Below are 25,485 nucleotides of genomic sequence, written 5' to 3'. Positions count from 1 at the left end.
CCTTAAATACTCAACCAATGATATTGGCCGCGTCGATGACGTATAGGCCGGTGAGATGACGTGCACAAACATTAGCTGTCATTGTCCTCAGCTGTGAGGGGAGCTCTCCTGCAGGAGTCCTCGGCAGGTACGTGGACCAACAATTATTTGGAATGCTGAAAGTTTTATTTAGAATCTATTTAGGTTGCGCAGTTGGGTGCATTGCACTTAAAACACAAAGTGCCTGTCTTTGCTTGTCCGTGTGCATCCCACGTTGCAGTGGTGCACAGGAGGCGGTTTATTGTAACTTGTGCCGCAGAGCAGACATGCCTGGGCAAGTCTTGACTGTGGTCTTTACTCTACCATGAATTACCGTTTTTACTGTCTAATATGTGCCTCCTACGTTAGCTGTGCGAGCATCTAATGCAGAAATAATAATCGCACATTTGATACGTTTGCTGGCGTTGGTGTGAGAACATCAAGCTGCAGCTGTCGAATCCAGGACTGTCTCTAACCGTGAATGTAAAATTAAAAAAATCTGTCTTTATTTCTTGTGTTTCAGACATGCTCCACCACGCCCTGGTCTATCTGCTGACCGCACTGTTGGTCTGTCCAGCTCCTGCAGTCAGGGGCCTCTTTGAGTGGATAAGGCGGTCGGAGACGGGCTCTCCTCCACCAGCAGCTGCACCTCCACCTCCCTCTGTGGCCCCCACCCTGCTTGCCAAGGAGGCTCAGTTTGAGATGGTTACTGCCGACGAGAAGTTTTTAGCTGAGGCAAAACAGATGGAGATCAGCCCATTAGACAGCTGCCATTACAGGGTTTGTCTAAGAATCCACCTCAAACTGATATAATTGAGCTGCAATTAAGAATAATGAGTGGTGGTGGGGGGAGGGGATTGTTATACTCATCCAGGGGTGCTCACACTTTTTCAGCATGCGAGCTACTTATGAAATGACCAAGTCAAAATGATCAACCTGTTATATTTATTTGGAAAACTATGGAGGATTCTTACAATTGGCGTTGATGTGCGTTGCATACGCACATATGTTGCACAACACAACATAATTAACTATGTACATTTTTTGCCATTGTGGAAAAACAACTGGGAATTTAGTTCCTTTCTTTCTCAGCTGGTTTGAACAGTCCGAAAACGCCGCTCCACATTTCCCTACTTGCGACGGTAGACTGGCAGATGAGGCGAACGCACTTTGAAAATGTCACCGTGAAAAAATTCCCTAGGAAAGTGAGAAGTTTTATTCTTCTTACTTGGTCCCCCACTCATTTAACACCCTTTCTTAAGTTTAAGAGGGGAAAATTAGCAGTAACAAACTGACTTGCTCCTCCAAGTGGAGTTGTTCCTGTTGGAAAGAGGTCTAAGTAGACTGGTTGTAATGGGACACTGTTTCAAATGACTGGTTCTAACGGGCTTTTAGTCAGTGGCAGTGTGTAAATATAAAAACTGTCGGCATTAGCGCTTTTAACATGAGTGCAATGTTCTGATTCTGTTGAAGGTGATCGCTCAGCTGAAAGCCAGTTGTGACAGTCTGTCAGAGGAGCAGCTCGCAAAACTGGGTGTGATTCTGTTCAACTGTCAGGCCGAGAGCGAGGGGCGCCGGACCTACCTGTGCACGGAGGAAATGGTGAGCAAAAGGTTGATGGAAAGAAGGCGGTGCTTCTCGCACATTCGTTGTTATTTCCACCCCCCATTGTGATTCTTCAGACTTTAAAAGAGTGCACGGCGGACATGGATTCGGACACGTGGAACGCCTACCACATCATCAGCAACAGAGCGCGCGCTGTCTGCTACTCGGCTCGCCAGCAGCTGTTTCGACGCAGAGCCGAGCACACGGTCAATGCTCTCATCTCCACGGCAACAAGCCAACTAGACGCAATGAAAGACCTCAAGGTACATTTCCTGGATGGACAGCAGGGTTGTGCATAAGCAAGTAAAATTAAGAAAAAGGTCATGATAGTGTATGTTCAAAATGACACTGCTACAATTGTCCTGCTTTGCCTTTTGACCCAGGACGGCCAGCTGGAACTGAAGGAACTGACTGCAGCCTCGCTGGACAAGCTGCTGGACGGCCACAAGGCTCTGCAGACCCAACAGGGGAAACTGAATGAAGGTCAGGAGCAAATGGAGAGTTCACTGACGGACAACCTGCGGCGCCTCAGCCAGGAAAAAGCCCTCATCGCCTCAGGACAGGAACTGGTGGCCCAGCTCATTCAGGGCATCACTCAGAGAATGGGTAGAAGCTTTGCTGCCTTCTTGCTTTTCAAACTCAGACCCCGTGTCGTTGTGAATAGTTTTACATGACATCTTGTAACCCGTCGCTCCTTTTTAGAGAATGTGAGTGAACATCTGCAGATCCAAGGCTCAGAGGTGCAGAAGAACCACCAGTCCATTGTGAAAGACCTGACAGATGTCAGACATCAAGCCCAGGACATCTACCAAAAAATCGGTAATAAATATCACAAACTTGATTTTTTTTGTTTGTGGTTTTATTCATGTGTTCTTCTGCGGGCAGACAGCAGCATGCTGGAGTTTCTGCAGTACCAGGACCAGACGTCTCAGTATTACAGCGACCTGATGGACAAACTGGAGCTCATGAACAGCACGCTGGGGTCCATGCTGCACTACATCGACAACATGCAGGGTCGCGTGGAGGAAAGGCTTCACATCATCCAGGGCTACCTGGGATGGGCAGGTGAGACATGATCACGCCCCTCCTGGGCTCGTCCCCCGTCTCCCTTTAATGAAGCACAGATTGAATCGGACGTTTTTAACCCGTCTGCCCTCAAAAAATGGATTGAAGTATAAAAAATATTGTGTGATACCATGAAATGAAAAAGTTTGAAGCATTAAACTGTGTAGATGATCAAATCAACGTTTGACTGTAAAACTTTCATCAATGTTCTTAAACCTTTTGTGTGCCTTGTAATTCCAGGCTTGAGCTTGACAGCCATGTGGACATGTATTGCACACGCAGGCTATTTTGTGGTGTGTGCCGTCCTGCTGACCTTCCTGCGCTGTCCAGCGTTCTCTCGGGCCGCGTTGCTGCTCAGCGTGCCTCTGAACGCAGCGGCAGAGGTGAACCAGCAACCGGCGCTGGACCTCGGCAGCCTCAGCCTGCTGCTGCTCGCACTCTCCCTGGGTACAAACCCGAAGAGGATGCAATCGCAGCATTTCTGGCTCGTATTTCAGTTTGTTCATGTGACTTTTGCAGGTCACTGGTTTGTGAACCAGCTGTGGGCTGGTTTCAGAAGACCAGCTGCCCCACCGCCACTCGCCCTGTGTGACATCATCGAGCCCCAGAAGCAGAAGGCTTCTTCCCTCTGCTCATATCCACCATCTTCTACACCACAGAAGTGAGTCTGGAGGATTCCGTTTAAACTTTGTGAGGAAAAAGAAGTAATTTTTGACAATAGAAAAGGTGACAAAGCAGTGAAGCTTAGTTTTTGGCTCAACTCTGCATCAATGTATCTCACTGATGCCTGTGAAACAACTGGGACCATAAAAATACAAGTATGCCTTTCACCATTTTAAAATGGTGAACTTCACTGTGCAAGTTTGACAAAGGCAAAGCAGAGGGTGTGTTCAATGGACTTGTCAAAAACGAAAATGAATGCAGTTAGTGTAAATAGTGGCTGTTTGCTCGGGGGTTTGTATAAGCTGTGCGTATGTCTGTATTTACACAGGTGTGTGTGTGTGTGTGTGTGTGTGTGTGTGTGTGTGTGTGTGTGTGTGTGTGTGTGTGTGTGTGTGTGTGTGTGTGTGTGTGTGTGTGTGTGTGTGTGTGTGTGTGTGTGTGTGTGTGTGTGTGTGTGTGTGGCCAGATCCTTTGGATTCTGTTCAGTTTTGTACATGAACATGTTTGTACTACTGTATTCACGCTTGTTCTGTAAATTGGCCATTAACAAAAAGTAAAACACTGAGGGGGAAATGTGTAAAAGATGAGTTTCTCTGGAACAGAAATGTTGTTCTTGATGTGATCTGCTGCTTTATTCCCACAGAGATGAATTGGATGGTTTCATGGAGCAGGACAACCTGTCTCATCAGGACAGCTTTGGCTCAGGTTTGACTGTCAAAACTTCATCCTCCGGTTAGAATAGTTATTTGGTTTTGGTTTGACTTGTGCTTTCACACACAGGTGATTTTGCCATATCTGCAGTTTCACCTCCTCACAGACAGTGGAAACCAGAGTCCATGTTTATGAAAAGTGTTTCCTGTAATTCGTCAACTCCCAGGCCTGCGTCACAGGTAGTTTGTCAGGAATAACCTGCTTGCCACATCCCCAGTTCAGCCTTCTTGTCTTTTAACCTTACCAGTTCAATTTAATTGTGTTTTATGCTGGGAGTAGATAAGAACAGATATAGATTTATTTTTATTTTCTTTAAGTATATGTTTTGGGGGATTTTCCAGGTCTTGTTTGATGACATCCCTCTGAGAAACCTGGGGGGGATCTTTGATGCTGTGAACGACTCGCGTGACTTTGCGATTCCCCCGCGAAGTGCGTGTCCGACGTCGTCGGTCATCAGCAACAGGTCAGGACGGTAGATTTAAGATGTCACATCACAAGTTTGAAACGTTGAAGGATTTTCCCTCCGCTCAGCTCCTTTTCAGGCCGTCAGCTGTGCAATGGAATCACAAAAACTGGCAAAGCTTGTAAGAAGAGAGCTGTGCCTGGACAGGAGTACTGCAGAGTCCACGAGGGAGGACACTCCTCGTACGTTCACCCTGATAAGGCCTGAAATCTCCACGTTAGTTGGTTGTGGGCCACTTCAGGCCCCGTCTGCGCTGCACAAGCATTTTTTGTAAATGTCTCATTTTATAATCTTGCTTTTAAATTAATAAATTATCTCTGTATCTTAAGTACTGAATTTGCCTTCATGGAGTATGAAATTTAAAATTTGGTTGATTTCCACACATTAAGAATGTTCCCTGAAAGAGCTAATCACCTCTATATTTTCATGTTGTATATCAAGATTTAACCAAGTTAAAATATTCCATAAACCCTACGTATTTAAATCCAAGTAATAAAATTCCAAGAACTGCTTAATGAATTTCAGACTGAGCCACCACAGATTAAATCTGAGCTTTTTTTTTTTTTTTTAAATTTATTTATTCAAACCCCTGCAGCGTAGAACCTGCAACAGGAAGAGGAACCCATCAACGTCCTGATGGCCATCACAGCAGCTCCTGAACGGCAGACTGTACCGCTGGTTTTTAGAAAAGGGTTCACTTCCGGGCCGAGTCGTAGTTGGCTACAAACCAGTCGCAGGTTTCCTTTAAAGCTGCAGGTAAGATCAGGAGCAATGAGGTCAAACATGAAGCCAAACTCACAAACTGTCCAAACTCACAAATTGGGCCTCTCACCTTGATCGAAGGGCGTGAATTTGAAGTCGGGCAGGTATTTGCGCAGCTTTGCATTGCTGGCCGTCTTCTTGAACACACCTTCTGCTTTGCTCTTGTCAAACTTGAGGTCACCAGTTAAGGAAATGACATGAAAGTCCCATTTGCTGGCGCTCTCAAGTCATTCTGCATTTGTGCTGCAGCTTGTTTGCCAGCAGTTGGATATAAGGATCTCTCGGATTAAAACACTGCTTTAATGTAGCAGAGTGAAAGGATACAACGATTTCTCCATCAAAGTCCATGGCTTTCTTCACAGCCTCTGCTGCCTCTTTGATGGACACCTCAGATTCTTCACCTGCAACCAGTTTAAAGTAAATGAACAGGTGAACTCTAAAGATACGAAGCTACGAAGGACAAAGTCTCACCGCACAGGATGACCGGATCAATCTCATCATAATCTCTCAAGGACCACAGAAGGAGACGACCCAGGTCCACAGTGTATATGAACTGTCTCCTCGGGGTGCCGGAACCCCAGACATCCAGGGGAGTTTTGTCCCCTAAATGATAGGAACAGAAGATGTGAGTGATATTGTAGTGATCCAGACCCTTAACTCAAGTGTTCCAGTACAGAACTGGTTTAGCATCAGCATCTCCCTGTATTTTAACAGGATAAAACAGTATTTATTCTCCCATGTGAAGACAGATTTGTGACATGTTTCAATTGGAAACAACACTATGACTCACTCTTGGCGATGTAGGTTTTGTGTATGAGGCCCGACAGCACGTGACCATCTGCCAAGCTGAAGTTGTCATGAGGACCAAACACGTTGGTAGGGATCACAGCCGTGTAGCGCCGTCCGTGCTGCTCGTAATAACCCCTGCAAAACACACACAGCTATATAGAAAAGACTCTCCCAGCTGGCAAATTTACTAAAAATCAGCGTTTCTACCTGTTAAGGACAGCAACCATTCTCTTTGCGTAGGAATATCCGTAGTTTGAATCATGTGGTGGCCCTGACAGGATCTTTAACACAGAGAAAATGTTTGTCACGTATTTACAGATGCTTTGCAACAAGCTGCAGCCACGTGGTTGTTTTACCATCGACTCGTCAAAGGGGAAGGGGGCCTCATGAGGGAAGATGCAGGTGGAGAGGCAGGAGACCACCTTGGTCACACCAATTTCATGTGATGCCAGCAGCACATTGTCATTGATGGTGAGATTGTTTCTCTAGAGGAGATGAAGCCATCAACACACAAGATCTGACATTCAGCAGGTCAAAGCAAAGCATGTGAATCTTTTATTCTAGTGCCCTTTAGTGTCACAGTGGAACCTACTGACTGAAAACTATGGTCATGTATAGTGATTCATACCAGGAAGTCCAGGTTCTGTCTCATGTTCATGAAAAGTCCTCCAACCATAGCACCAAGGTGGATAACGTGGGTTGGCTGAAACTTTTCAAAGACTTCTCGCGTATTCTCCAAATTCCTGAGTGCAGGATTTAATTACAGAGTGAGTGTTCAGGCAGCCTCTGAGCTGGGTGTGTCAGCAGTGTTTTAATTTGCATATGAGTGCATGCTATAACCTTACAATAGATTGATATCTTTGGAGGAAAGGAATAACCACTCCTCCCCTTCCTTGGCTCCCCCCATCTCTTTCACCACACACTGGAGGCCCTTTCCCACTATGCCAGATCCTCCAGTCACCAACACCCTCCACGGTTTCTGGTTATCCTGAGAGCTCATCTGGAATAGAAAATATGCTAGTGTGCATAACAGGTTGTTAAAAATAGGAGATAACCTGGTCTGTAATGCTGTCCAACAGGCTCAGCAGGTAGAAGTTTAACAACTTTATCATGTTTGAACTGCTCAAGCAGTGGCCACAACATTCACAGTTTGAATGACTGATAGATTTGACAAATTAAAATTTAAACTCTTAATATATTCGAATCATTTATGTCTTTTCAATTTATTCTGACACTCCATTAGGTAATTATTGTGATCTTGCATTAAGCATGTGTGGAAAAAATAAACAATACATTTGAGGGATTTCTGTAATAGACATGTAATAATTCTGATACTGGACAGAAAAAGCAGCTCAACTAACAGAACAAATCAGTTTGGGCTTGTGGGCTTCACACACCTCCCACGTAAAAGGATGCACATTTCCATTTACTGAGGCTGCACAAGAGCATCAAATCAATCCGGTTATTGGGTCTTTTAAAAAGTTCTGTTGAATTTCCCATTCCCGTACAGACATTCCTGATGATGCTCAACCTTCAGGACAATTGGCAGCTAACTTGTGTCTTCTAACAAACATCCCGAACGACACACTTTTGCAAATAAATGCAAAAGCTTCCACGCTCACCGAGTTTCTGATTTAGAATTCGCCATTAATCCTGCACGCCTGTAACTTATCTCACCTCTTCTTCCGGATTGATCGCTTGTCCACCGTCTGACAGTCCAGGTAGTCAAAGTGTCCAAATTGTGGCGTTGCCAGAGGACCTGCCAGCGACCAAGATGGATGTCAGCGCAAATATAGACAACAAACACCAAACACCGCTTATTAGATTAACTGGATTCCGCAAGTACAGCACATAACAGCACGACTTTAAAAGTCCAATCTAAAACTGTATGAAGAGTTGCATCTCCTACCTGAAGCTGTTCAGCAATAGGAAGTGAGGGGAGGACAGAAGAGCCTTTAAGTCGCGCGTTAAAGGAAACGTATGGCGAATTTCCGGTTCTGCCGCTTCACACTGGCAATGCAAGTTCCTCGAGCAGGGGTCACCAACTTTTTTGAAACCAAGAGCTAAGTCATGGGTACCGAGTCATGTGAAGGGCTACCGCTTGACACACTCCTCTAAAATAACAAATTGTGTGTGTGTGTGTGTCAATAACTTAGAGTGGGTAAAAGAAAAGATCAATATTCAACACTTTATTTTTAATCTCAGCAATTGTTCATCTGATCACTTCTACATTTGATCAGAAAAAAAATGTTGAGTTTTCACCAGACCCTTTCAACCACTAAACCATTTTAACAATTCATAAACTATGTTGAACCATGTTTTTTAAAGTTATGCAACATACACACCTTCCTTTCACAGTAGTAAAAAATGACTCTTCCTCCCATTCACTTTGAAAATGATAAATTTGCTGTCTTCTTTTTGCCGTGTTTTTGGGGTAGAAAATTGCAATCCACTCACCGTTGTCATTTTGAAATCTACGTAAATGCAGGTGTGATTAAAAAAATAGCGGTAGTAAAAATTTTCTTAGACGCACCTCACTTGCGAGTTTTGCTATTTTTAGAACAGGCTTGCGGGCGACTCATGTGGTCATTGCGGGAGACTTGGTGCCCACGGGCACTGTGTTGGTGACCCCTGTCCTAGAGTCTCTTTTCCACTAGTTTGCGAATGTACTTTTTCTTCCCCGCAGCATTTGATCCTATTTAGAGCTTTTGCTTTTACGTCTAAAGAATATTCTCACTGGTAGTGCTTCATGAAATAGACAAAGGCATCCAAATTGGGCTGACCCTTGTAGTTAAGGCTGGCGCCTGTCTGTCTGTTCATTTGAATCAAATTTACAGGAAATGTTGGCCAAATGGTCCAAGGAACAGATGATTACATTTTGACTGAGGGAGCTTTGATTGTCCAAAGAGCATAGGCTTCACTTTTATTCTTAATATTTGGTGTTTTCAGGGGCTGGTGTTGCATTTGCCCACATTGGCCTATGAACTGGATGACAACTATTGTAAATATGTCAGTATGAATGTACTTAATTGTTATCCAACTCTGACAATGAGCTTGCCGTTTCAGACGGCAAACAAGTTCCATATCCTGCACTGAGATACACCCAACCACAGTTGCCTAGCAGCTTTTTTAAGCATTGTAACCAACTCATTTACCCAAACGAACTGCAAAGAGACCTTAAAACATTTACCACCTGGTTGTACATCGAACCTTCTAAAATCCCCAAATTGTGGAATATTTCAAGTGATGGTGGTGCACTACAGGAATTGGTGCCAAATGATTTTTTATTTCATAAATTATGTTTGTTAATTCCCACTTGGTGGCCTAAACTAAAACAAATAGCATCCAATTCAAGATGTTTGACTATTAACAGGGAGAAAGATACTTTGTTTCAGGGTTTTAAAATACTTTATTTGTTTCACAAATGGCCCCATACTTCATCTACTGTGGAGATGAGTATCTGCCGAGGAAGAGGATGGACTTGGTCTTATTGTGTCTGATGAAGAAGAGGAAGGGGTGGTCAGCGGTGAAGTGTTCCTCCCTGAGCATACAGAACGCTACCATGCCCAGCGTCGCCTTCGTTTAACTTTTATTTGTTGTGGGTGTTCGTATGTTTGTCCATGAGATGGCGGTGTTACCACAAGTGTTAACGTTCGTTGCTCGTAATGACGGCTAATGTAGGATTAGCCTGTAATAAAGTTAATTTTGTTCCTGGAGAAGCCTTGCACTGAATTCCTACATTTATTGTGTGGTAATCTAATTGTAACATGTATTTGTTACATGTTTTGATGCAATTTTATGATTTATAAAAAAAATTATGTCCGAATTTTTGGGGGCTTGTAACGGATTAGGGCATTTACATGGAAAACGCGTCTCTACTTACGTAATTTTCAGGTTACGAAACAACTTCCGGAACCAATTAATTTCGTAAGTAGAGGTCCCACTGTATTAAAAAAATATTGTATGATACCATGAAATAAAAAAGTTCGGAGCATTAAATTCTGGAGATGATCAAATCAACGTTTGACTGTGTAAAATTTTCATCAATGTTCTTAAACCTTTTGTGTGTCTTGTAATTCCAGGCTTGAGCTTGACAGCCATGTGGACATGTATTGCACACGCAGGCTATTTTGTGGTGTGTGCCGTCCTGCTGACCTTCCTGCGCTGTCCAGCGTTCTCTCGGGCCGCGTTGCTGCTCAGCGTGCCTCTGAACGCAGCAGCAGAGGTGAACCAGCAACCGGCGCTGGACCTCGGCAGCCTCAGCCTGCTGCTGCTCGCACTCTCCCTGGGTACAAACCCGAAGAGGATGCAATCGCAGCATTTCTGGCTCGTATTTCAGTTTGTTCATGTGACTTTTGCAGGTCACTGGTTTGTGAACCAGCTGTGGGCTGTGGCCCAGAAGCAGAAGGCTTCTTCCCTCTGGTCATATCCACCATCTTCTACGCCACAGAAGTGAGTCTGGAGGATTCCGTTTAAGCTTTGTGAGGAAAAAGAAGTAATTTTTGAAAATAATCTGCATCAATGTATCTCACTGATGATGCCTGTGAAACAACTGGGACCATAGAAATACAATTATGCCTTTCACCATTTTAAAATAGTGAACTTAACTGTGCAAGTTTGACAAAAGCAAAGCAGAGGGTGTGTTCAATGGACTTGTCAAAAACGAAAATGAATGCAGTTAGTGTAAATAGTGGCTGTTTGCTCGAGGGTTTGTATAAGCTGTGCGTATGTCTGTATTTACACAAGTTTTAGTTGTGTGTGTGTGTGGCCAGATCCTTCAGAACCTGTTTCAGATTCTGTTCAGTTTTATGTGTACATGTGTACATGAACATGTTTGTACTACTGTATTAATCCTTGTCCTGTAAATTGGCCATTAACAAAAAGTAAAACACTGAGGGGGAAATGTGTAAAAGATGAGTTTCTCTGGAACAGAAATGTTCTTGATGTGATCTGCTGCTTTATTCCCACAGAGATGAATTGGATGGTTTCATGGAGCAGGACAACCTGTCTCATCAGGACAGCTTTGGCTCAGGTTTGACTGTCAAAACTTCATCCTCCGGTTAGAATAGTTATTTGGTTTTGGTTTGACTTGTGCTTTCACACACAGGTGATTTTGCCATATCTGCAGTTTCACCTCCTCACAGACAGTGGAAACCAGAGTCCATGTTTATGAAAAGTGTTTCCTGTAATTCGTCAACTCCCAGGCCTGCGTCACAGGTAGTTTGTCAGGAATAACCTGCTTGCCACATCCCCAATTCAGTCTTCTTGTCTTGTAAGCTTTCAATACCGTGACCTTCATATTTCTAGAAATCTAACCTGGCAGACATCAGCCACCCTGATTACCAGTTCAGTTGAATTGTGTTTTATGCTGGAAGTAAATAAGAACAGATATAGATTAATTTATTATTTTATTTTCTTTAAGTATATATTTTGGGGGATTTTCCAGGTCTTGTTTGATGACATCCCTCTGAGAAACCTGGGGGGGATCTATATAGTATATATTTTATATAAGTATAAGTATATCTGTGAACGACTCGCGTGACCTTGCGATATGGAATCACAAAAACTGGCAAAGCTTGTAAGAAGAGAGCTGTGCCTGGACAGGAGTACTGCAGAGTCCACGAGGGAGGACACTCCTCGTACGTTCACCCTGATAAGGCCTGAAATCTCCACGTTAGTTGGTTGTGGGCCACTTCAGGCCCCGTCTGCACTGCACAAGCTGAGTGCTACTTTTTGTAAATGTCTCTAAGGTAATCAAATCAGTGAAGACCTACGTATAATCTCACCATTATGATTTACAGTCTTTTGCTTTGTTTGGGACCTGCTATCTTGTGTTTCCCCCTCCCTTAGACACATTTGAATTCTGTGTAACGAGGGACCTCCTAATTTCAATAAAAGAAGGATGGCGGAAGTTGTGCGTCAGAACGAGTTGGAGATCTGGAACTGAGCACATCTCTCTGTTCTCCTTGCAAGTAAAATTCAAAACTGTTGTCTTTGCCTCATTTGTTTCTCTCATGTTTTAGGTCATTTGAACCGAACATTTTGGTCCTTCGAGCCGGATTCCAACACACCTGAAGGGTCCAGTGGGTGAGGCTGAACCTCAGGAAAGATCGTAGCCACAGCAGGCCGCCTCAAAGTGACTTAAGATACCAGAGAACTTTTCTGTGAGACCACATAGTACAAAATGCCGCTGTTGAAGAAAAAGGATGTCGAACTTGAGGGGGATGAAAAGTTTGTGGAAGGATATGCAGAAGGTTCGGGGAAAATAAGTCAGGAAAGGTGGAGAAGAAAGTTCAATTTTTCAGGAAAACTCTGCACTACAGATATTCTGGAGTTGCAGACAAACCTGGAAATTGAGGAAGTTGACCAGCAGGAAAACCTGTCCTACCAGAAAGTCTGTGTAAATAGGCTGCTATATTGAGCCATGGTGTAACACATGTCTAAACAGGAGGGATGGTAGGACAGATACAGCAGCATTATACAGCCTATGGATTTAATTCTTATTCAAAAAATAATAATTGTAGAACATGTCTGACATGTGCAAGACACAATTCACAAGGAAATCTGAGACCAAGGAGAGGAAAATTTCCTGCTCCCCAATATCCATTCCAAACTATACATATGGACTTCATAGAATTAAATAAGAAGGGGACAAAAATACTGTCTAGTCATAATAGATGCATTTTCAAAATGGATAGAACTATTTCCAACAAAAAAATCCAGATGTGCTAACAGTTGCTAAAGCACTCTGCAAAGATATCATACCCAGATATGGTATCCCAGGAAAAAAATACTGTGATAATGGTACTCATTTTGTAAATCAAGTTGTTAAAATAATCAGTGTTATGTTTCATATTGACTTAAAACACCATTGCTCCTATCATCCTCAGAGCGCAGGCTTAGTTGAAAGAACTAATGGCACTATTAAAAACAGACTGAAGAAATGCATGGAAGAGACGGGGAGACCGTGGACACAATGTGTTGATTTGGCTAAGCTCTATATAAACGTTACATGAGAAAAAATTTAGAAAAACAGAAGCAAGGTCATGAAACTGAGACGCCCTCTGTCTCCCAACAGAAAATCCAACCGGTGGAGCTGGGCGATTGGGTCCTAGTGAGAAGCGTAAAAAAGAAACACTGGTATTCACCTAAGTGGGAAGGACCCTTTTGTCTACACCTACTGCTGCTAAAATAGCTGAAAGATCAACCTGGGTACACCTCACTCATTGCAAGAAGGTCATTGCTGTTGAAAACTCCGACCGGGAAGGTGATGCAAAGTCTGATAATAGGGTGGACTTAGACGAATAGAGTCCAGGTAGACCCGAAAGTCAGTGAAGATTTCAGAGCCGCTGACTCACTTAGGGAGGCTACTTCAACAGGTTATGGTCTATTGATGTCCATAAATAGTGTACCGATTTCATAAACTTCACAAGGACAGCAGCGGGTAAAATATACAAAAGGTAATACAAAAAAAAAAAAGAAAAATACAGAAGATTGGCTGGGGCTGTAGTATACTAGCCTCGGTGCTAATTGTGATCATAGTGTTCCTGACAAACATAATAGTTATACTAAGCCTCCAAATCAGTTGAAACCAAATAAGTTTAAATGACTCCCAAGTGGCTACAGAGTGCAATTAAATATTTGGGAGTGTCTATTTTCTTCATATGAATGTTTTTATTTGTATGGTACCTCTGGAAACCCCCAGGTCTAAAATTGAACGTTACCAAAATATGGCATTGCAAGCAAAGTGTAAATAACCACCTAAAGGACCAATGTGACTGCAGCAGCATTCCTTCTATAGCACCACAGGTGTGTCTCCCATCAAATGCAAGCACAACCGTGACAATTCCTTTCACCAGCCTTAGCAGACCTAGCATCCTGGGTAGAAACAACGCTGCAGCACGGAAAGATTATCCTTGGCCTGTAACTACCAGCAGGGCAGCTCTTATGCTGTATTTGGATGGTAGTCTCACACTGGCCATAGAAGGTGGTGGTGATCCACTCCAGCTACCTGCAGTTTGTCCCCCAGCAGCCTGGGCTGGATGGTGTTGAATGCACTGGAAAAATCCAAAAACACGATCCTCACAGTGCTTCCAGCCTTCTCCAGGTGAGTGAGGGGTGTGTGGAGGAGGTAGATGACGGCATGGTCCATCCCGATGCTCGGCTGGTAGGCGAACTGCAGCGGGTCCATGAAGGAGCTCACCAGTGGGCGCAGTATTTTACCTTGTTATATTCTTTATTCTTGTTTTATTGATTCTCATTACTTAATGTTTCTTATTATTTGCTAATGCTTAATGTTAGAGCCAATTTAGTTTCCTTAGTTTAGATACTTGGATTAAGATTTCTTGGCCTCAGGCCACGTACGTTTATTTTGACACAAGCTTTGGTCACATGACCAAGTAAAGATGGCTGCCCCTCCCTTGGCAGTCAGTCTCAGTTAGACGAAGGAATAGTTAGTAGTGATATAGTTTTTTACCGCTTAAGCCTTGTATCTTTGGAATGTGAGAGCCTTTGAAATTAGGAAACGAACACTTTAGTTTACTTATTCGGACCTTTTTTGTTGAGCCTTTTTATTTGGATTATTTAGCCTTATTTTGGAGTACAAACAATTTGGATTTATACCACTGCTTGCCTGCCTGCCATTTTTCCCCTCTGTTTGCTTGCCTGCCTGCCATTGCCTCTCTCCCTCTGCCTACATCCTATTTACCTACTTGCCTCCATCTTGAACACCTTCAACCAGCTAAAACCAAGGTATGAGCAACAGCTGTGCACAGTGTTTTAAGATAGGCGCTTAACAACAACTATACAACATCTTTCCTTTGAAGATGAACTGAATTGAAACTGACACTCACACTTAATGTTCATGATGCTTGATGTGTGAACTCGTACTTCTCTGGTCAAGGGCGACAGAAATGCAGCTGCTGTGGGGAAGTGACACTGACTGGAGATAGAGCTGTTCTCACCATTATGATTTACAGTCTTTTGCTTTGTTTGGGACCTGCTATCTTGTGTTTCCCCCTCACTTAGACACATTTGAATTCTGTGTAACTAGGGACCTCCTAATTTCAATAAAAGAAGGATGGCGGAAGTTGTGCGTCAGAACGAGTTGGAGATCTGGAACTGAGCACATCTCTCCATTCTCCTTGCAAGTAAAATTCAAAACTGTTGTCTTTGCCTCATGTGTTTCTCTCATGTCTTAGGTCGTTTGAACCGAACAGTATTTAAATCCAAGTAATAAAATCTAGAGAACTGCTGAATGAATTTCAGACCGAGCCACCACAGATTAAATCTGAGCTTTTTTTAAAAAAACTTATTTATTCAAACCCCTGCAGCGTAGAACCTGCAACAGGAAGAGGAACCCATCAACGTCCTGATGGCCATCACAGCAGCTCCTGAACGGCAGACTGTACCGCTGGTTTTGAGAAAAGGGTTCACTTCCGAGCCGAGTCGTAGTTGGCTACAAACCAGTCGCAGGTTTCCTTTAAAGCTGCAGGTAAGATCAGGAGCAATGAGGTCAAACATGAAGCCAAACTCACAAACTGTCCAAACTCATAAATTGGGCCTCTCACCTTGATCGAAGGGCGTGAATTTGAAGTCGGGCAGGTATTTGCGCAGCTTTGCATTGCTGGCCGTCTTCTTGAACACACCGTCTGCTTTGCTCTTGTCAAACTTGAGGTCACCAGTTAAGGAAATGACATGAAAGTCCCATTTGCTGGCGCTCTCAAGTCATTCTGCATTTGTGCTGCAGCTTGTTTGCCAGCAGTTGGATATAAGGATCTCTCAGATTAAAACACTGCTTTAATGTAGCAGAGTGAAAGGATACAACGATTTCTCCATCAAAGTCCATGGCTTTCTTCACAGCCTCTGCTGCCTCTTTGATGGACACCTCAGCTTCATCATCACCTGCAACCAGTTTAAAGTAATTGAACTGGTGAACTCTAAAGATACGAAGCTACGAAGGACAAAGTCTCACCGCACAGGATGACTGGATCAATCTCATCATAATCTCTCAAGGACCACAGAATGAGACGAGCCAGGTCCACAGAGTATATGAACTGTCTCCTCGGGGTGCCGGAACCCCAGACATCCAGGGGAGTTTTGTCCCCTAAATGATAGGAACAGAAGATGTGAGTGATATTGTAGTGATCCAGACCCTTAACTCAAGTGTTCCAGTTCAGAACTGGTTTAGCATCAGCATCTCCCTGTATTTTAACAGGATAAAACAGTATTTATTCTCCCATGTGAAGACAGATTTGTTTCAAGTGGAAACAACAATATGACTCACTCTTGGCGATGTAGGTTTTGTGTATGAGGCCCGACAGCACGTGACCATCTGCCAAGTTGAAGTTGTCATGAGGACCAAACACGTTGGTAGGGATCACAGCCGTGTAGCGCCGTCCGTGCTGCTCGTAATAACCCCTGCAAAACACACACAGCTATATAGAAAAGACTCTCCCAGCTGGCAAATTTACTAAAAATCAGCGTTTCTACCTGTTAAGGACAGCAACCATTCTCTTTGCGTAGGCATATCCATAGTTTGAATCATGTGGTGGCCCTAACAGGATCTTTAACACAGAGAAAATGTTTGTCACGTATTTACAGATGCTTTGCAACAAGCTGCAGCCACGTGGTTGTTTTACCATCGACTCGTCAAGGGGGAAGGGGGCCTCATGAGGGAAGATGCAGGTGGAGAGGCAGGAGACCACCTTGGTCACACCAATTTCATGTGATGCCAGCAGCACATTGTCATTGATGGTGAGATTGTTTCTCTAGAGGAGATGAAGCCATCAACACACAAGATCTGACATTCAGCAGGTCAAAGCAAAGCATGTGAATCTTTTATTCTAGTGCCCTTTAGTGTCACAGTGGAACCTACCGACTGAAAACTATGGTCATGTATAGTGATTCATACCAGGAAGTCCAGGTTCTGTCTCATGTTCATGAAAAGTCCTCCAACCATAGCAGCAAGGTGGATAACGTGGGTTGGCTGAAACTTTTCAAAGACTTCTCGTGTATTCTCCAAATTCCTGAGTGCAGAATTCAATAACCGAGTTAGTGTTCAGGCAGCCTCTAAGCTGGGTGTGTCAGCAGTGTTTTGTTTGCATGCTATAACCTTACAATAGATTGATATCTTTGGAGGAAAGGAATAACCACTCCTCCCCTTCCTTGGCTCCCCTCATCTCTTTCACCACACACTGGAGGCCCTTTCCCACCATGCCAGATCCTCCAGTCACCAACACCCTCCATGGTTTCTGGTTATCCTGAGAGCTCATCTGGAATAAAAAAATATGCCAGTGTGCATGACTGGTCGATAAAAATAGAAGATAACCTGGCATATAATGCTGTCCAACAGGCTCAGCAGGTAGAAGTTTAACAACTTTATCATGTTTGAACTGCTCAAGCAGTGGCCACAACATTCACAGTTTGAATGACTGATAGATTTGACAAATTAAAATTTAAACTCTTAATATATTCGAATCATTTATGTCTTTTCAATTTATTCTGACACTCCATTAGGTAATAATTGTGATTTTGCATTAAGCATGTGTGGAAAAAATACACAATACATTTGAGGGATTTTTGGAATAGACATGTAATAATTCAGATACTGGACAGAAAAAGCAGCTCAACTAACAGAACAAATCAGTTTGGGCTTGTGGGCTTCACACACCTCCCACGTAAAAGGATGCACATTTCCATTTACTGAGGCTGCACAAGAGCATCAAATCAATCCGGTTATTGGGTCTTTTAAAAAGTTCTGTTGAATTTCCCATTCCCGTACAGACATTCCTGATGATGCTCAACCTTTAGGACAATTGGCAGCTAACTTGTGTCTTCTAACAAACATCCCGAACGACACACTTTTGCAAATAAATGCAAAAGCTTCCACGCTCACCGAGTTTCTGATTTAGAATTCGCCATTAATCCTGCACGCCTGTAACTTATCTCACCTCTTCTTCCGGATTGATCGCTTGTCCACCGTCTGACAGTCCAGGTAGTCAAAGTGTCCAAATTGTGGCGTTGCCAGAGGACCTGCCAGCGACCAAGATGGATGTCAGCGCAAATATAGACAACAAACACCAAACACCGCTTATTAGATTAACTGGATTCCGCAAGTACAGCACATAACAGCACGACTTTAAAAGTCCAATCTAAAAACGTATGAAGAGTCGGATCTACTATCTTAAACTGTTCAGCAACATGAAGTAACGGGAGGACAGAAGAGCCTTTTATTAACACGTTAAAGGAAGCGTATGGCGGATTTCCGGTTCTGCCTTTCAAAATAAATATTTATTTAGTGGCTCGATCTTTTTTAGAGCCCGGCGCTTCACACTGGCAATGCAAGTTCCTAGAGTCTCTTTTCCACTAGTTTGCGAATGTACTTTTTCTTCCCCGCAGCATTTGATCCTATTTAGAGCTTTTGCTTTTACGTCTAAAGAATATTCTCACTGGTAGTGCTTCATGAAATAGACAAAGGCATCCAAATTGGGCCGACCCTTGTAGTTAAGGCTGGCGCCTGTCTGTTAGTTCATTTTAATCAAATTTACAGGAAATGTTGGCCAAGTGGTCCAAGGAACAGGGCCCAGTATTTCAGAAATAATCCTAAAGGATTAATCCAGGTGGATTGGATTTTTCTCTGATCTGATCCAAAATCGGGTATTTCAATGCAGAATTTATCCTGAAGATTTCAATCTGGATTTGTGAATCCAATCCTGCCAAAAATCCAGATTTTTGCCACATTTGGGTATTTCAGAACTTTGGTCAAAAATACGGATCATTTTGATCCTGAAAATCAAGATTATGATGATCTCACCTCAGAGGTGGATTTGGAAATAATCCTATGTATGAAAAATAGTAATTTCTCACAAATGTTGTCTCGAAGAAAGTTATTTTAAGTCATTCTCATCACAATATGACTTCAAACACTAAAAATCAAAATTATATAGTTGATCACAACAGTCTTGTCATTTTAAAGCATTTTGTTAGCATGTGTGTCACACAAATACTAGTGTGATTTTACATTACATATAAAAAGGGACTATTATGCTTCAAGTTGTAAAATAGAAATAAGCTTTTTGAAATATAGTGATGTACCAAAATAAACATATAGATTTTGCAAGACAGCATTTATTGTAACAAAAATATGACCGTTAAAATCAAAAAAGAACTGAAAACTTGCTCTCAGAATTCCATTGAACCACAAAATAAATAACTTTTCTGTAAAGTGATTCACATTAATTGTTTTTCAAGCAATTTAATTTGCAGTTTCACCTGTTCTTGTTTCAAGTTTGTTAAATTAATCGGTTCATTGGTGAGGACGAGCTGCTGTTGCGCTCGCTCTGTTTCAACTTTCAGGGACGATCCTGTGTATGACTCTTTGGCCTTTTGCCCCGGCACGTCAAGGGTGGTGGATGTGGTGATGGTGTAACCCTCACCACATCAGCAGCTTGGGTCAAGGTCTGGCTGGTGGACAGTTCAGGTTGATCGGACTCAACAAAAGGTAAGGGTGCTTGTCCCATCGCTTGACAGATTGAGTGGCCCCTGGGAGCCAATAGACTCTCCCACATCACAGGGTACAATCCCATGTAAAGCTTGAGAATCCCCTCCACCAATAATATCCAGAACCACATCAGTAAACTCGCCACGTTTGGCAGGTTTATTGCCTGTTGGAGTCGTTTTGGCCTCTGAGTGGTCTTTAGTAGCTTTTTGTTTGAGATTTTTCCATCTCAATGTGACCTGATCCACAGATCTGCGTTGGCCTCCACCGGTGGCATTATCCAGTTCTGTTATCTTCTCCCATATTTCATTTTTTGTTTTTTATTTTGACTGCTGAAATTGCCAAATAGCACATGATAATTTTCACGCACACCTTCAAGCAGTGCATTTGTTTCAGTCGCAGAGGAGTGACCTCCTTCGGTCTTGCCCTCCATGTTGTCTGATTGTAAGTCTCACCCAGGCTGGCTCTCTAGACTACCATGAGGGATCGTTAAAATCAGGTGTGGTGGGACATGGGTTTGGCTAAAAAGGGGTTAGTAGCAAATAGATTGAGCAAAATGACAGCACTCGTGCATGTGATGCAACAACGTCAGAGGCAATACAAGCCTCGGCAATATACTGAACGACCAAATTTACTTCTGCGGTACTCTGATGAAGAACTTTATTCAAGATATCGTTTCGGAACACAGGATATTATTTATTTATGTGATGTTCTTCGCCCTCATCTTCAAAGACCAACAGTGAGGAGCCATGGCTTGACTGTGGAGGAACAGGTGTTGATTGCTCTTCGTTTTTTTGCAAGTGGATCATTTTTTGAAGTTATTGCAGATAGCATTGGAGTCACAAAATCAACAGTGGGATGCGTGGTGCATTCTGTGGCAAGAGCTCTTTCAAGTTTATTAAATATGAGTATGAAGAAATTTCACAAAACAAAAAACAGTTCTTTTCCATCACAGGGATGCCGAACACTATTGGTGTGATAGACTGCACACATATACACATTTAAGCCCCTCGTGAAAGAGTGGGAATTTGTAAACAGGAAGGGGCGCCATAGTATAAACTCCAGATGGAATCCTCCTTGGTGACAGGTTATCCTCTTCTTCATTGGCTGACACCTTTTGCAACAGTCACAAGCAACTCACAACAAGATTTCAACTATGCTCATACATCTACAAGGGGGACAATTGAGCGCATCAGTGGTATACTTAAACGGAGATTTGCCTGCCTTAATTATCTCCGTGTGGAGCCCAAAGAAGCCTGCAATATTATTTGTGCATGTATTGTGTTGCACAAAATAGCACAAAAAAGAAGAGTGCCCGTGGAGGAGGACGACGTTCCACTTCCAGAAGGTCTGATAGAGGCACCACAACCACATCAAACTGACGAACCAGCTGGGAGAGCAGTCAGAAGTGCCATGGTTAGTTTGTATTTTTCATAAAGAATGGGACAATTTCAACATAATACACTTTGATTTCACTTTGGAAAAAGACATGAGTAAAAAGTCATGATTCGTATATTGTTTTTGAAATTTTGATTTTGTTTGATTTTGTTTTTTTAATAAAATATTCAGGATCGATTTGTTGAAAATTATATTGATTTATTGTAACATGAGTTACTATTTTAAAGTTATAACATTGACATCTAAGTAGATAGTGGTAAAATCTTTAAATAAAATGTGACTTTTAGTTTGACACATGGCGCTTTATTTTGTTTTTAAACACATCACTTCCTGTTTCCTGGCAATGATCCAGTGGGAGGGACGGCTTTGGAAATCCCTGTCCAGGTGAATCATAATCATTTTGATCCTATCATGCAAGGTTTTGAAAAACTGGGATAGATTATTATGATCCACAGACCAGGATAGGGGGATTTACAAATCCGGATAATTTTGATCTGGATTTGGAGTTTTGAAATACTGGGCCCTGATGATTATATTTTGACTGAGGGAGCTTCAATTGTCCAAAGAGCATAGGCTTCACTTTTATCCTTAATATTTGGTGTTTTCAGGGGCTGGTGTTGCATTTGCCCACATTGGCCTATGAACTGGATGACAACTATTGTAAATATGTCAGTATGAATGTACCTAATTGTTATACAATGGGCTTGCCGTTTCAGAAGGCAAACAAGTTCCATATCCTGCACTGAGATACACCCAACCACAGTTGCCTAGCAGCTTTTTTAAGCATTGTAACCAACTCATTTACCCAAACGAACTGCAAAGAGACCTTAAAACATTTACCACCTGGTTGTAGATCGAACCTTCTAAAATCCCCAAATTGTGGAATATTTCAAGTGATGGTGGTGCACTACAGGAATTGGTGCCAAATGATTTTTTATTTCATAAATTATGTTTGTTAATTCCCACTTGGTGGCCTAAACTAAAACAAATAGCATCCAATTCAAGATGTTTGACTATTAACAGGGAGAAAGATACTTTGTTTCAGGGTTTTAAAATACTTTATTTGTTTCACAAATGGCCCCATACTTCATCTACTGTGGAGATGAGTATCTGCCGAGGAAGAGGATGGACTTGGTCTTATTGTGTCTGATGAAGAAGAGGAAGGGGTGGTCAGCGGTGAAGTGTTCCTCCCTGAGCATACAGAACGCTACCATGCCCGCTGTGGCTGCGGCTGCCTCCGTCCCTTCCTCATTCACCTCCACAAAAGCCTTATGGGCCACCGTAGACAGGAACAGTCCTCCATCACCGTTCATACCAGACAAGTCGGCCTTGGCTGCGCAGAACACATCTGTCATGCCCAGTTTGGCCAGAGCCTCGTTCATTTCGTAGTCTTCCTCAAGTTTGAATTTGGGCAGGTGAACGAGGACTTCAGAGTGGACATCCATGTTCTCCCTGTTGGTCCATTCATCAAGCTTCTCCCGTGTCAGCTCGTTTTCCAGCTGCAACAACATATTCATTGTATTTAAAGTAAAACATATTTCATAAAAATGTGCTATTTAGCTGCTTGTCATTACACACCCCAAAGTCCTAGCAGGAAAACCTCAGAAACATCGGCATCAAGTCAGCTTTGCAAATTGAAACACTTTTTTTTTTTCTAAAAAGGAAAAACCTGTCTTTTGTTTTCACATCTTGCACCTTCAGCAGAGGGCTCGGGCCATCTGTGGTCTCCTCGGGCAGCAGGATGAACATGCTGAGCTCCTCCTCCACATACGGCAGCTCCAGGATCTGCACACCGTGTTCAGGGATGTAGTTGTAGGGCAGCTTCTTCATCTGGTACATCATCTGGACAGGCTTGCTCTCATTCTATCATACCAGCAAAGCACAATAAATTTAATTCCACTAAAAGAATTGAACGGAGACTGTATATAATGTTAAAAATGTCACGTTTGCACAGCTGGTGGACTGCTTTCCAGACCTCAAAGGTCATGGCCCTACAGCTGCCATCATATTTTGAATGCTTGATAATCTTGCTTTTGTAAATTACACTTCTTTTAAGGATGAGCTGATTTCTCTGCTGTTCCTTGTGACCTGTACTACATACAGCCACCAGGGGGAGATCAAGAGCTTCTGAATTTACAGGCTGAGCTCGTTACCTGGTTGACTTTAAAAGGCATTTCTTTGGTATTTGCCTCATCGAAGCGATTCATCCAGTTCCCTTTGAAGTAGATAGCATTAACCAGAGCCAATCTTGTCATCGTGCTGACTGTTCCTGGCTTCAGAAGATCTTTAATCTTATCTGAAAGGCAACACACACAGGACAGAAACAGTGATTGAGACCTCTCAAATAGGAGGGTTAAAAGTGGTATTTGTTCAGGACAGTGGTGGAACCTAAGGTGGAACTTCTCACTCTCTGTTTGCTCCTCAACCCAACTGTTGATCTCTGCTCTGCACTCCTCTGGGGCCCCGATGAAATCAATGGCCTTCAGGTCAGCATGGTAGTACTTCTGTGTGGCGTCGAGGAATTCCTGAAATCCCAGAGGAAATCAATCCAATCAAATACACCGTTTGGTTCCTGGCAGTTCGTGATGGGTGTAAATCCAGAACCCACTGAGAGGAAGTTGGCGGTGCTTTCTCCATAAAGTCGGTTGGCTAGTTTCAGAGTGTACGACGCAGATGGCGAGTTGATTTCGCCGTTGAGCGTCTGGAAATCTGCGTGGACATCTTTACCGGAGCTGAACGAGAGAGCCTGGAGACATGGAAAATCAGATTTATCCCACTGTAATGATTCAATTCTACCATTTGAGTCCATTTTGGTGTTACTAAACCTTCTGTTGGTCAGTGCTTCACACAAGTTTACCCATTGTTCTGCTTTTTGTGCTTGTTGTGCCCCGTGTGTACAGCTTTGTTGAGTCATTTATTCATTTTGAGGCTGTCTCATCAACCAGGACATCATTAATTTAAAGTGAATCTTGAGCAACACACAAGTTAACAGGCTACTTTATATCAGCTGAACAGGTTCCGTGAACGTGTGTCTACAAGTGTGTGTCATTAATGAGTTCAAGGTTCACATTCATTTGACTCCACCTGAACAAAAGTCATTAGATCATCAGGCAACCGACCTTTGGACCTCCAACGTCTTTAGTGTAAACTAGCAGAGCAGTTCCTGCAGTTTACAGCTTTTACTCATCATCTATCATGTGATAAAGGGCCAGGAGTTCCTACCTGGGCCATCTGAGCCGCCGTCTCCCCTTTAGCTCCCAGATAAACCATCGCCAGGGCTGAGCTGATGCTCAGTGGGGAGACAAAGATGTTCCCGCTGGGATTTCCTTGGCTCAGAGTGCGAAGCAGCTCCAAGGCAAAAGCTGTGTTTGAACCGCTGATGGCTGCCATGCCTGAAAGGTTTCCTGTAAAGGACGAAGGGCGTAAGACAACTTGCATTAGTGGTAAAGTAGAAAAGTAGATAACAATCCATCGAAACAGAAGAGAAACAACAGCTACACACATGTGAAAATAACATTTTCATGCTGTAAAACACTGTTGAAGTTGGGGGGGGTAAATATGCATTAGTAATAATGACCATCTGGGGCTTCCGTACCATTTCCACTCTTGATAAAATGATCCGTTGTTTTTAACATGACAAATGCTGGAAACACTCCCATGAACACGCCCAGACTGTTAAATGGCCAAATAAACCACACTTGATATAATATTCGCCATCTCTGTGGTTGCAGACGCGTTTAAGTACCCGGAAATAAATCCTGTAAAACGGCGGAGGAACTGGAGGAATAACGGGATGAAGGAAGCAAGAAGTGACAGCGTGCGTGGCCTGTGCGGGTTTGCGGAGCCTGTCCGTGCGGTGCGGTGCGGTGCGGTGCGGTGCGGTGCGGTGTTAAAAGTTACCTGTTTTCCGTGACAGCTGAAGCCCTCTCGGATCGCGCACACCCCGCCCGTGTGACAGTGAAAGCACAACGCAGAGGCAGGCGCAAATGCGCAATATTCCCCGCAGAAGAGAGAAGCCGCAGAGTTTGTCCCGCAGGCCGGAGGGGGGGGTAAACTGCTGGAGGCCACCGCAGCTCATTTATACGCAGCGGTGGCCGGTGGGTGGGACGCGTGACTGGGCGATAACTCGGCTCACAATACGGCGAAAAGAGCCGGAGAGGAGGAAGGAATGAAGCCGAGCGCGGCCGAAAGCAAACTTTACGCAACCGTTGTCAGACCTGTAGGTCTCCACCTTTAATCATCTGACTGTTCTGTTTGCTCTACAGTGATTAAAGGTGCACGGAGACAGGAGTTCGGTCTCACCCCCGCCCAGGCCGGACCGCACCCGCACGTCAGGCTTCACGCAAACATGCAGTTGGTTTAGCAGCATTCAGCAGGTCAGTCTGGTCGACCTTTACCATGTGGTGTAATGTTGATTCAACCCCTTTTAAAATGATATTTGCCATTAACTTTCTCTTTAAAGCCCACAGAGAACCAGGGAGGTTTTTAGGGTCTCAGTTTATTCCACAATTAG

At 43.3% G+C, this 25,485-nt stretch overlaps 6 protein-coding genes across 16 annotated transcripts in view; 3 read left to right on the top strand and 3 right to left on the bottom strand.

The window, feature by feature from the left end:
* Nucleotides 1–7: 7 nt before the first annotated feature.
* On the top strand, nucleotides 8–11,914 carry bmb (brambleberry). Of its 4 annotated transcripts, none has more exons than XM_029828913.1 (14): nucleotides 8–127; nucleotides 542–798; nucleotides 1,492–1,620; nucleotides 1,701–1,886; nucleotides 2,007–2,229; nucleotides 2,326–2,442; nucleotides 2,509–2,688; nucleotides 2,929–3,135; nucleotides 3,208–3,349; nucleotides 3,995–4,056; nucleotides 4,132–4,241; nucleotides 4,404–4,525; nucleotides 4,594–4,672; nucleotides 11,681–11,914. In XM_029828913.1, exons 2-14 carry the CDS (start codon nucleotides 544–546, stop codon nucleotides 11,738–11,740), a joined length of 1,872 nt encoding a protein of 623 aa, XP_029684773.1. In that variant the 5' UTR covers nucleotides 8–127; nucleotides 542–543; the 3' UTR covers nucleotides 11,741–11,914. The 4 variants fall into 4 exon arrangements, 3 of the variants coding, with proteins under 3 accessions (XP_029684773.1, XP_029684771.1, XP_029684772.1); XM_029828911.1 differs by lacking the exon at nucleotides 11,681–11,914 and adding an exon at nucleotides 5,121–5,259 and having other exon boundaries at nucleotides 4,594–4,707; XR_003886421.1 differs by lacking the exon at nucleotides 11,681–11,914 and adding an exon at nucleotides 5,121–5,258 and having other exon boundaries at nucleotides 9–127; nucleotides 4,594–4,795.
* LOC115247351 (GDP-L-fucose synthase-like) lies at nucleotides 5,096–8,078 on the bottom strand. 2 transcript variants are annotated; one of them, XM_029828922.1, is made up of 11 exons: nucleotides 7,986–8,078; nucleotides 7,754–7,835; nucleotides 6,922–7,093; nucleotides 6,705–6,819; nucleotides 6,433–6,561; nucleotides 6,284–6,357; nucleotides 6,078–6,211; nucleotides 5,759–5,890; nucleotides 5,612–5,688; nucleotides 5,358–5,457; nucleotides 5,096–5,275 (listed from the first exon to the last, which is right to left on the bottom strand). In XM_029828922.1, the coding sequence occupies exons 3-11, from the start codon at nucleotides 7,074–7,076 to the stop codon at nucleotides 5,220–5,222; spliced, it is 972 nt and encodes a 323-aa protein (XP_029684782.1). In that variant the 5' UTR covers nucleotides 7,077–7,093; nucleotides 7,754–7,835; nucleotides 7,986–8,078; the 3' UTR covers nucleotides 5,096–5,219. The 2 variants fall into 2 exon arrangements, with proteins under 2 accessions (XP_029684782.1, XP_029684781.1); XM_029828921.1 differs by having other exon boundaries at nucleotides 6,922–7,076; nucleotides 7,986–8,060.
* LOC101062127 (leukocyte elastase inhibitor-like) lies at nucleotides 9,466–25,123 on the bottom strand. 2 transcript variants are annotated; one of them, XM_029828916.1, is made up of 8 exons: nucleotides 24,873–25,123; nucleotides 24,195–24,376; nucleotides 23,581–23,718; nucleotides 23,380–23,497; nucleotides 23,126–23,268; nucleotides 22,668–22,835; nucleotides 22,184–22,471; nucleotides 9,466–9,637 (listed from the first exon to the last, which is right to left on the bottom strand). In XM_029828916.1, exons 1-8 carry the CDS (start codon nucleotides 25,048–25,050, stop codon nucleotides 9,518–9,520), a joined length of 1,335 nt encoding a protein of 444 aa, XP_029684776.1. In that variant the 5' UTR covers nucleotides 25,051–25,123; the 3' UTR covers nucleotides 9,466–9,517. The 2 variants fall into 2 exon arrangements, with proteins under 2 accessions (XP_029684776.1, XP_029684775.1); XM_029828915.1 differs by lacking the exon at nucleotides 9,466–9,637 and having other exon boundaries at nucleotides 22,012–22,471; nucleotides 24,873–25,119.
* Nucleotides 10,074–11,688, top strand: LOC105419144 (protein brambleberry-like). Of its 3 annotated transcripts, XM_029828925.1 has the most exons (5): nucleotides 10,144–10,365; nucleotides 10,438–10,528; nucleotides 11,047–11,108; nucleotides 11,184–11,293; nucleotides 11,523–11,688. In XM_029828925.1, the coding sequence occupies exons 1-5, from the start codon at nucleotides 10,176–10,178 to the stop codon at nucleotides 11,616–11,618; spliced, it is 549 nt and encodes a 182-aa protein (XP_029684785.1). In that variant the 5' UTR covers nucleotides 10,144–10,175; the 3' UTR covers nucleotides 11,619–11,688. The 3 variants fall into 3 exon arrangements, with proteins under 3 accessions (XP_029684784.1, XP_029684783.1, XP_029684785.1); XM_029828924.1 differs by having other exon boundaries at nucleotides 10,074–10,528; nucleotides 11,205–11,293; XM_029828923.1 differs by having other exon boundaries at nucleotides 10,143–10,528.
* gfus.1 (GDP-L-fucose synthase, tandem duplicate 1) lies at nucleotides 15,379–18,346 on the bottom strand. The gene is made up of 10 exons (XM_003974424.3): nucleotides 18,028–18,346; nucleotides 17,195–17,349; nucleotides 16,989–17,103; nucleotides 16,717–16,845; nucleotides 16,568–16,641; nucleotides 16,362–16,495; nucleotides 16,050–16,181; nucleotides 15,900–15,979; nucleotides 15,646–15,745; nucleotides 15,379–15,563 (listed from the first exon to the last, which is right to left on the bottom strand). Exons 2-10 carry the CDS (start codon nucleotides 17,347–17,349, stop codon nucleotides 15,508–15,510), a joined length of 975 nt encoding a protein of 324 aa, XP_003974473.2. The 5' UTR covers nucleotides 18,028–18,346; the 3' UTR covers nucleotides 15,379–15,507.
* The window catches only part of mylk4b (myosin light chain kinase family, member 4b), a 27,837-nt gene continuing 26,633 nt past the window's right edge, over nucleotides 24,282–25,485 (top strand). Inside the window, exons 1-2 of one of the 4 annotated variants that reach the window (XM_029828904.1) lie at nucleotides 24,282–24,415; nucleotides 25,238–25,348. The gene's annotated coding sequence lies outside the window, so the exon portion shown is untranslated. Of the gene's footprint in view, nucleotides 24,416–24,601; nucleotides 24,834–25,070; nucleotides 25,349–25,485 lie in introns of those variants that run through there. The other 3 variants (XM_029828906.1, XM_029828905.1, XM_029828907.1) reach the window with 3 other exon arrangements.

This window comes from Takifugu rubripes, chromosome 20 (assembly GCF_901000725.2).
Source record: "Takifugu rubripes chromosome 20, fTakRub1.2, whole genome shotgun sequence".
Lineage (NCBI taxonomy): Eukaryota > Metazoa > Chordata > Actinopteri > Tetraodontiformes > Tetraodontidae > Takifugu > Takifugu rubripes.
The sequence above is the reverse complement of the archived record's forward strand: the minus strand, read 5'-3'. Positions and strand labels throughout refer to the sequence as shown.

What these genes read in the sequence shown, in the direction of transcription:
- bmb (XM_029828911.1), top strand. Translation starts at nt 544, where the DNA reads ATGCTCCACCACGCCCTGGTCTATCTGCTGACCGCACTGTTGGTCTGT. An exon ending in ACGCAATGAAAGACCTCAAG is followed by an intron (nt 1,887 to 2,006) that starts GTACATTTCCTG and finishes CTTTTGACCCAG; the next exon opens with GACGGCCAGCTGGAACTGAA. An exon ending in CCATCTTCTACACCACAGAA is followed by an intron (nt 3,350 to 3,994) that starts GTGAGTCTGGAG and finishes TTATTCCCACAG; the next exon opens with AGATGAATTGGATGGTTTCA.
- LOC115247351 (XM_029828922.1), bottom strand. Translation starts at nt 7,076, where the DNA reads ATGAGCTCTCAGGATAACCAGAAACCGTGGAGGGTGTTGGTGACTGGA. An exon ending in TCCAAAGATATCAATCTATT is followed by an intron (nt 6,820 to 6,921) that starts GTAAGGTTATAG and finishes TCCTGCACTCAG; the next exon opens with GAATTTGGAGAATACGCGAG. An exon ending in TGATCCGGTCATCCTGTGCG is followed by an intron (nt 5,689 to 5,758) that starts GTGAGACTTTGT and finishes AACTGGTTGCAG; the next exon opens with GTGAAGAATCTGAGGTGTCC.
- LOC105419144 (XM_029828923.1), top strand. Translation starts at nt 10,176, where the DNA reads ATGTGGACATGTATTGCACACGCAGGCTATTTTGTGGTGTGTGCCGTC. An exon ending in CCATCTTCTACGCCACAGAA is followed by an intron (nt 10,529 to 11,046) that starts GTGAGTCTGGAG and finishes TTATTCCCACAG; the next exon opens with AGATGAATTGGATGGTTTCA. An exon ending in TCAGGACAGCTTTGGCTCAG is followed by an intron (nt 11,109 to 11,183) that starts GTTTGACTGTCA and finishes TTTCACACACAG; the next exon opens with GTGATTTTGCCATATCTGCA.
- gfus.1 (XM_003974424.3), bottom strand. Translation starts at nt 17,349, where the DNA reads ATGAGCTCTCAGGATAACCAGAAACCATGGAGGGTGTTGGTGACTGGA. An exon ending in GACAGAACCTGGACTTCCTG is followed by an intron (nt 16,846 to 16,988) that starts GTATGAATCACT and finishes CATCTCCTCTAG; the next exon opens with AGAAACAATCTCACCATCAA. An exon ending in ATTCACGCCCTTCGATCAAG is followed by an intron (nt 15,564 to 15,645) that starts GTGAGAGGCCCA and finishes TCTTACCTGCAG; the next exon opens with CTTTAAAGGAAACCTGCGAC.
- LOC101062127 (XM_029828916.1), bottom strand. Translation starts at nt 25,050, where the DNA reads ATGAGCTGCGGTGGCCTCCAGCAGTTTACCCCCCCCTCCGGCCTGCGG. An exon ending in TGCCTTTTAAAGTCAACCAG is followed by an intron (nt 22,836 to 23,125) that starts GTAACGAGCTCA and finishes CTGGTATGATAG; the next exon opens with AATGAGAGCAAGCCTGTCCA. An exon ending in GCCCGAGCCCTCTGCTGAAG is followed by an intron (nt 22,472 to 22,667) that starts GTGCAAGATGTG and finishes ATGTTGTTGCAG; the next exon opens with CTGGAAAACGAGCTGACACG.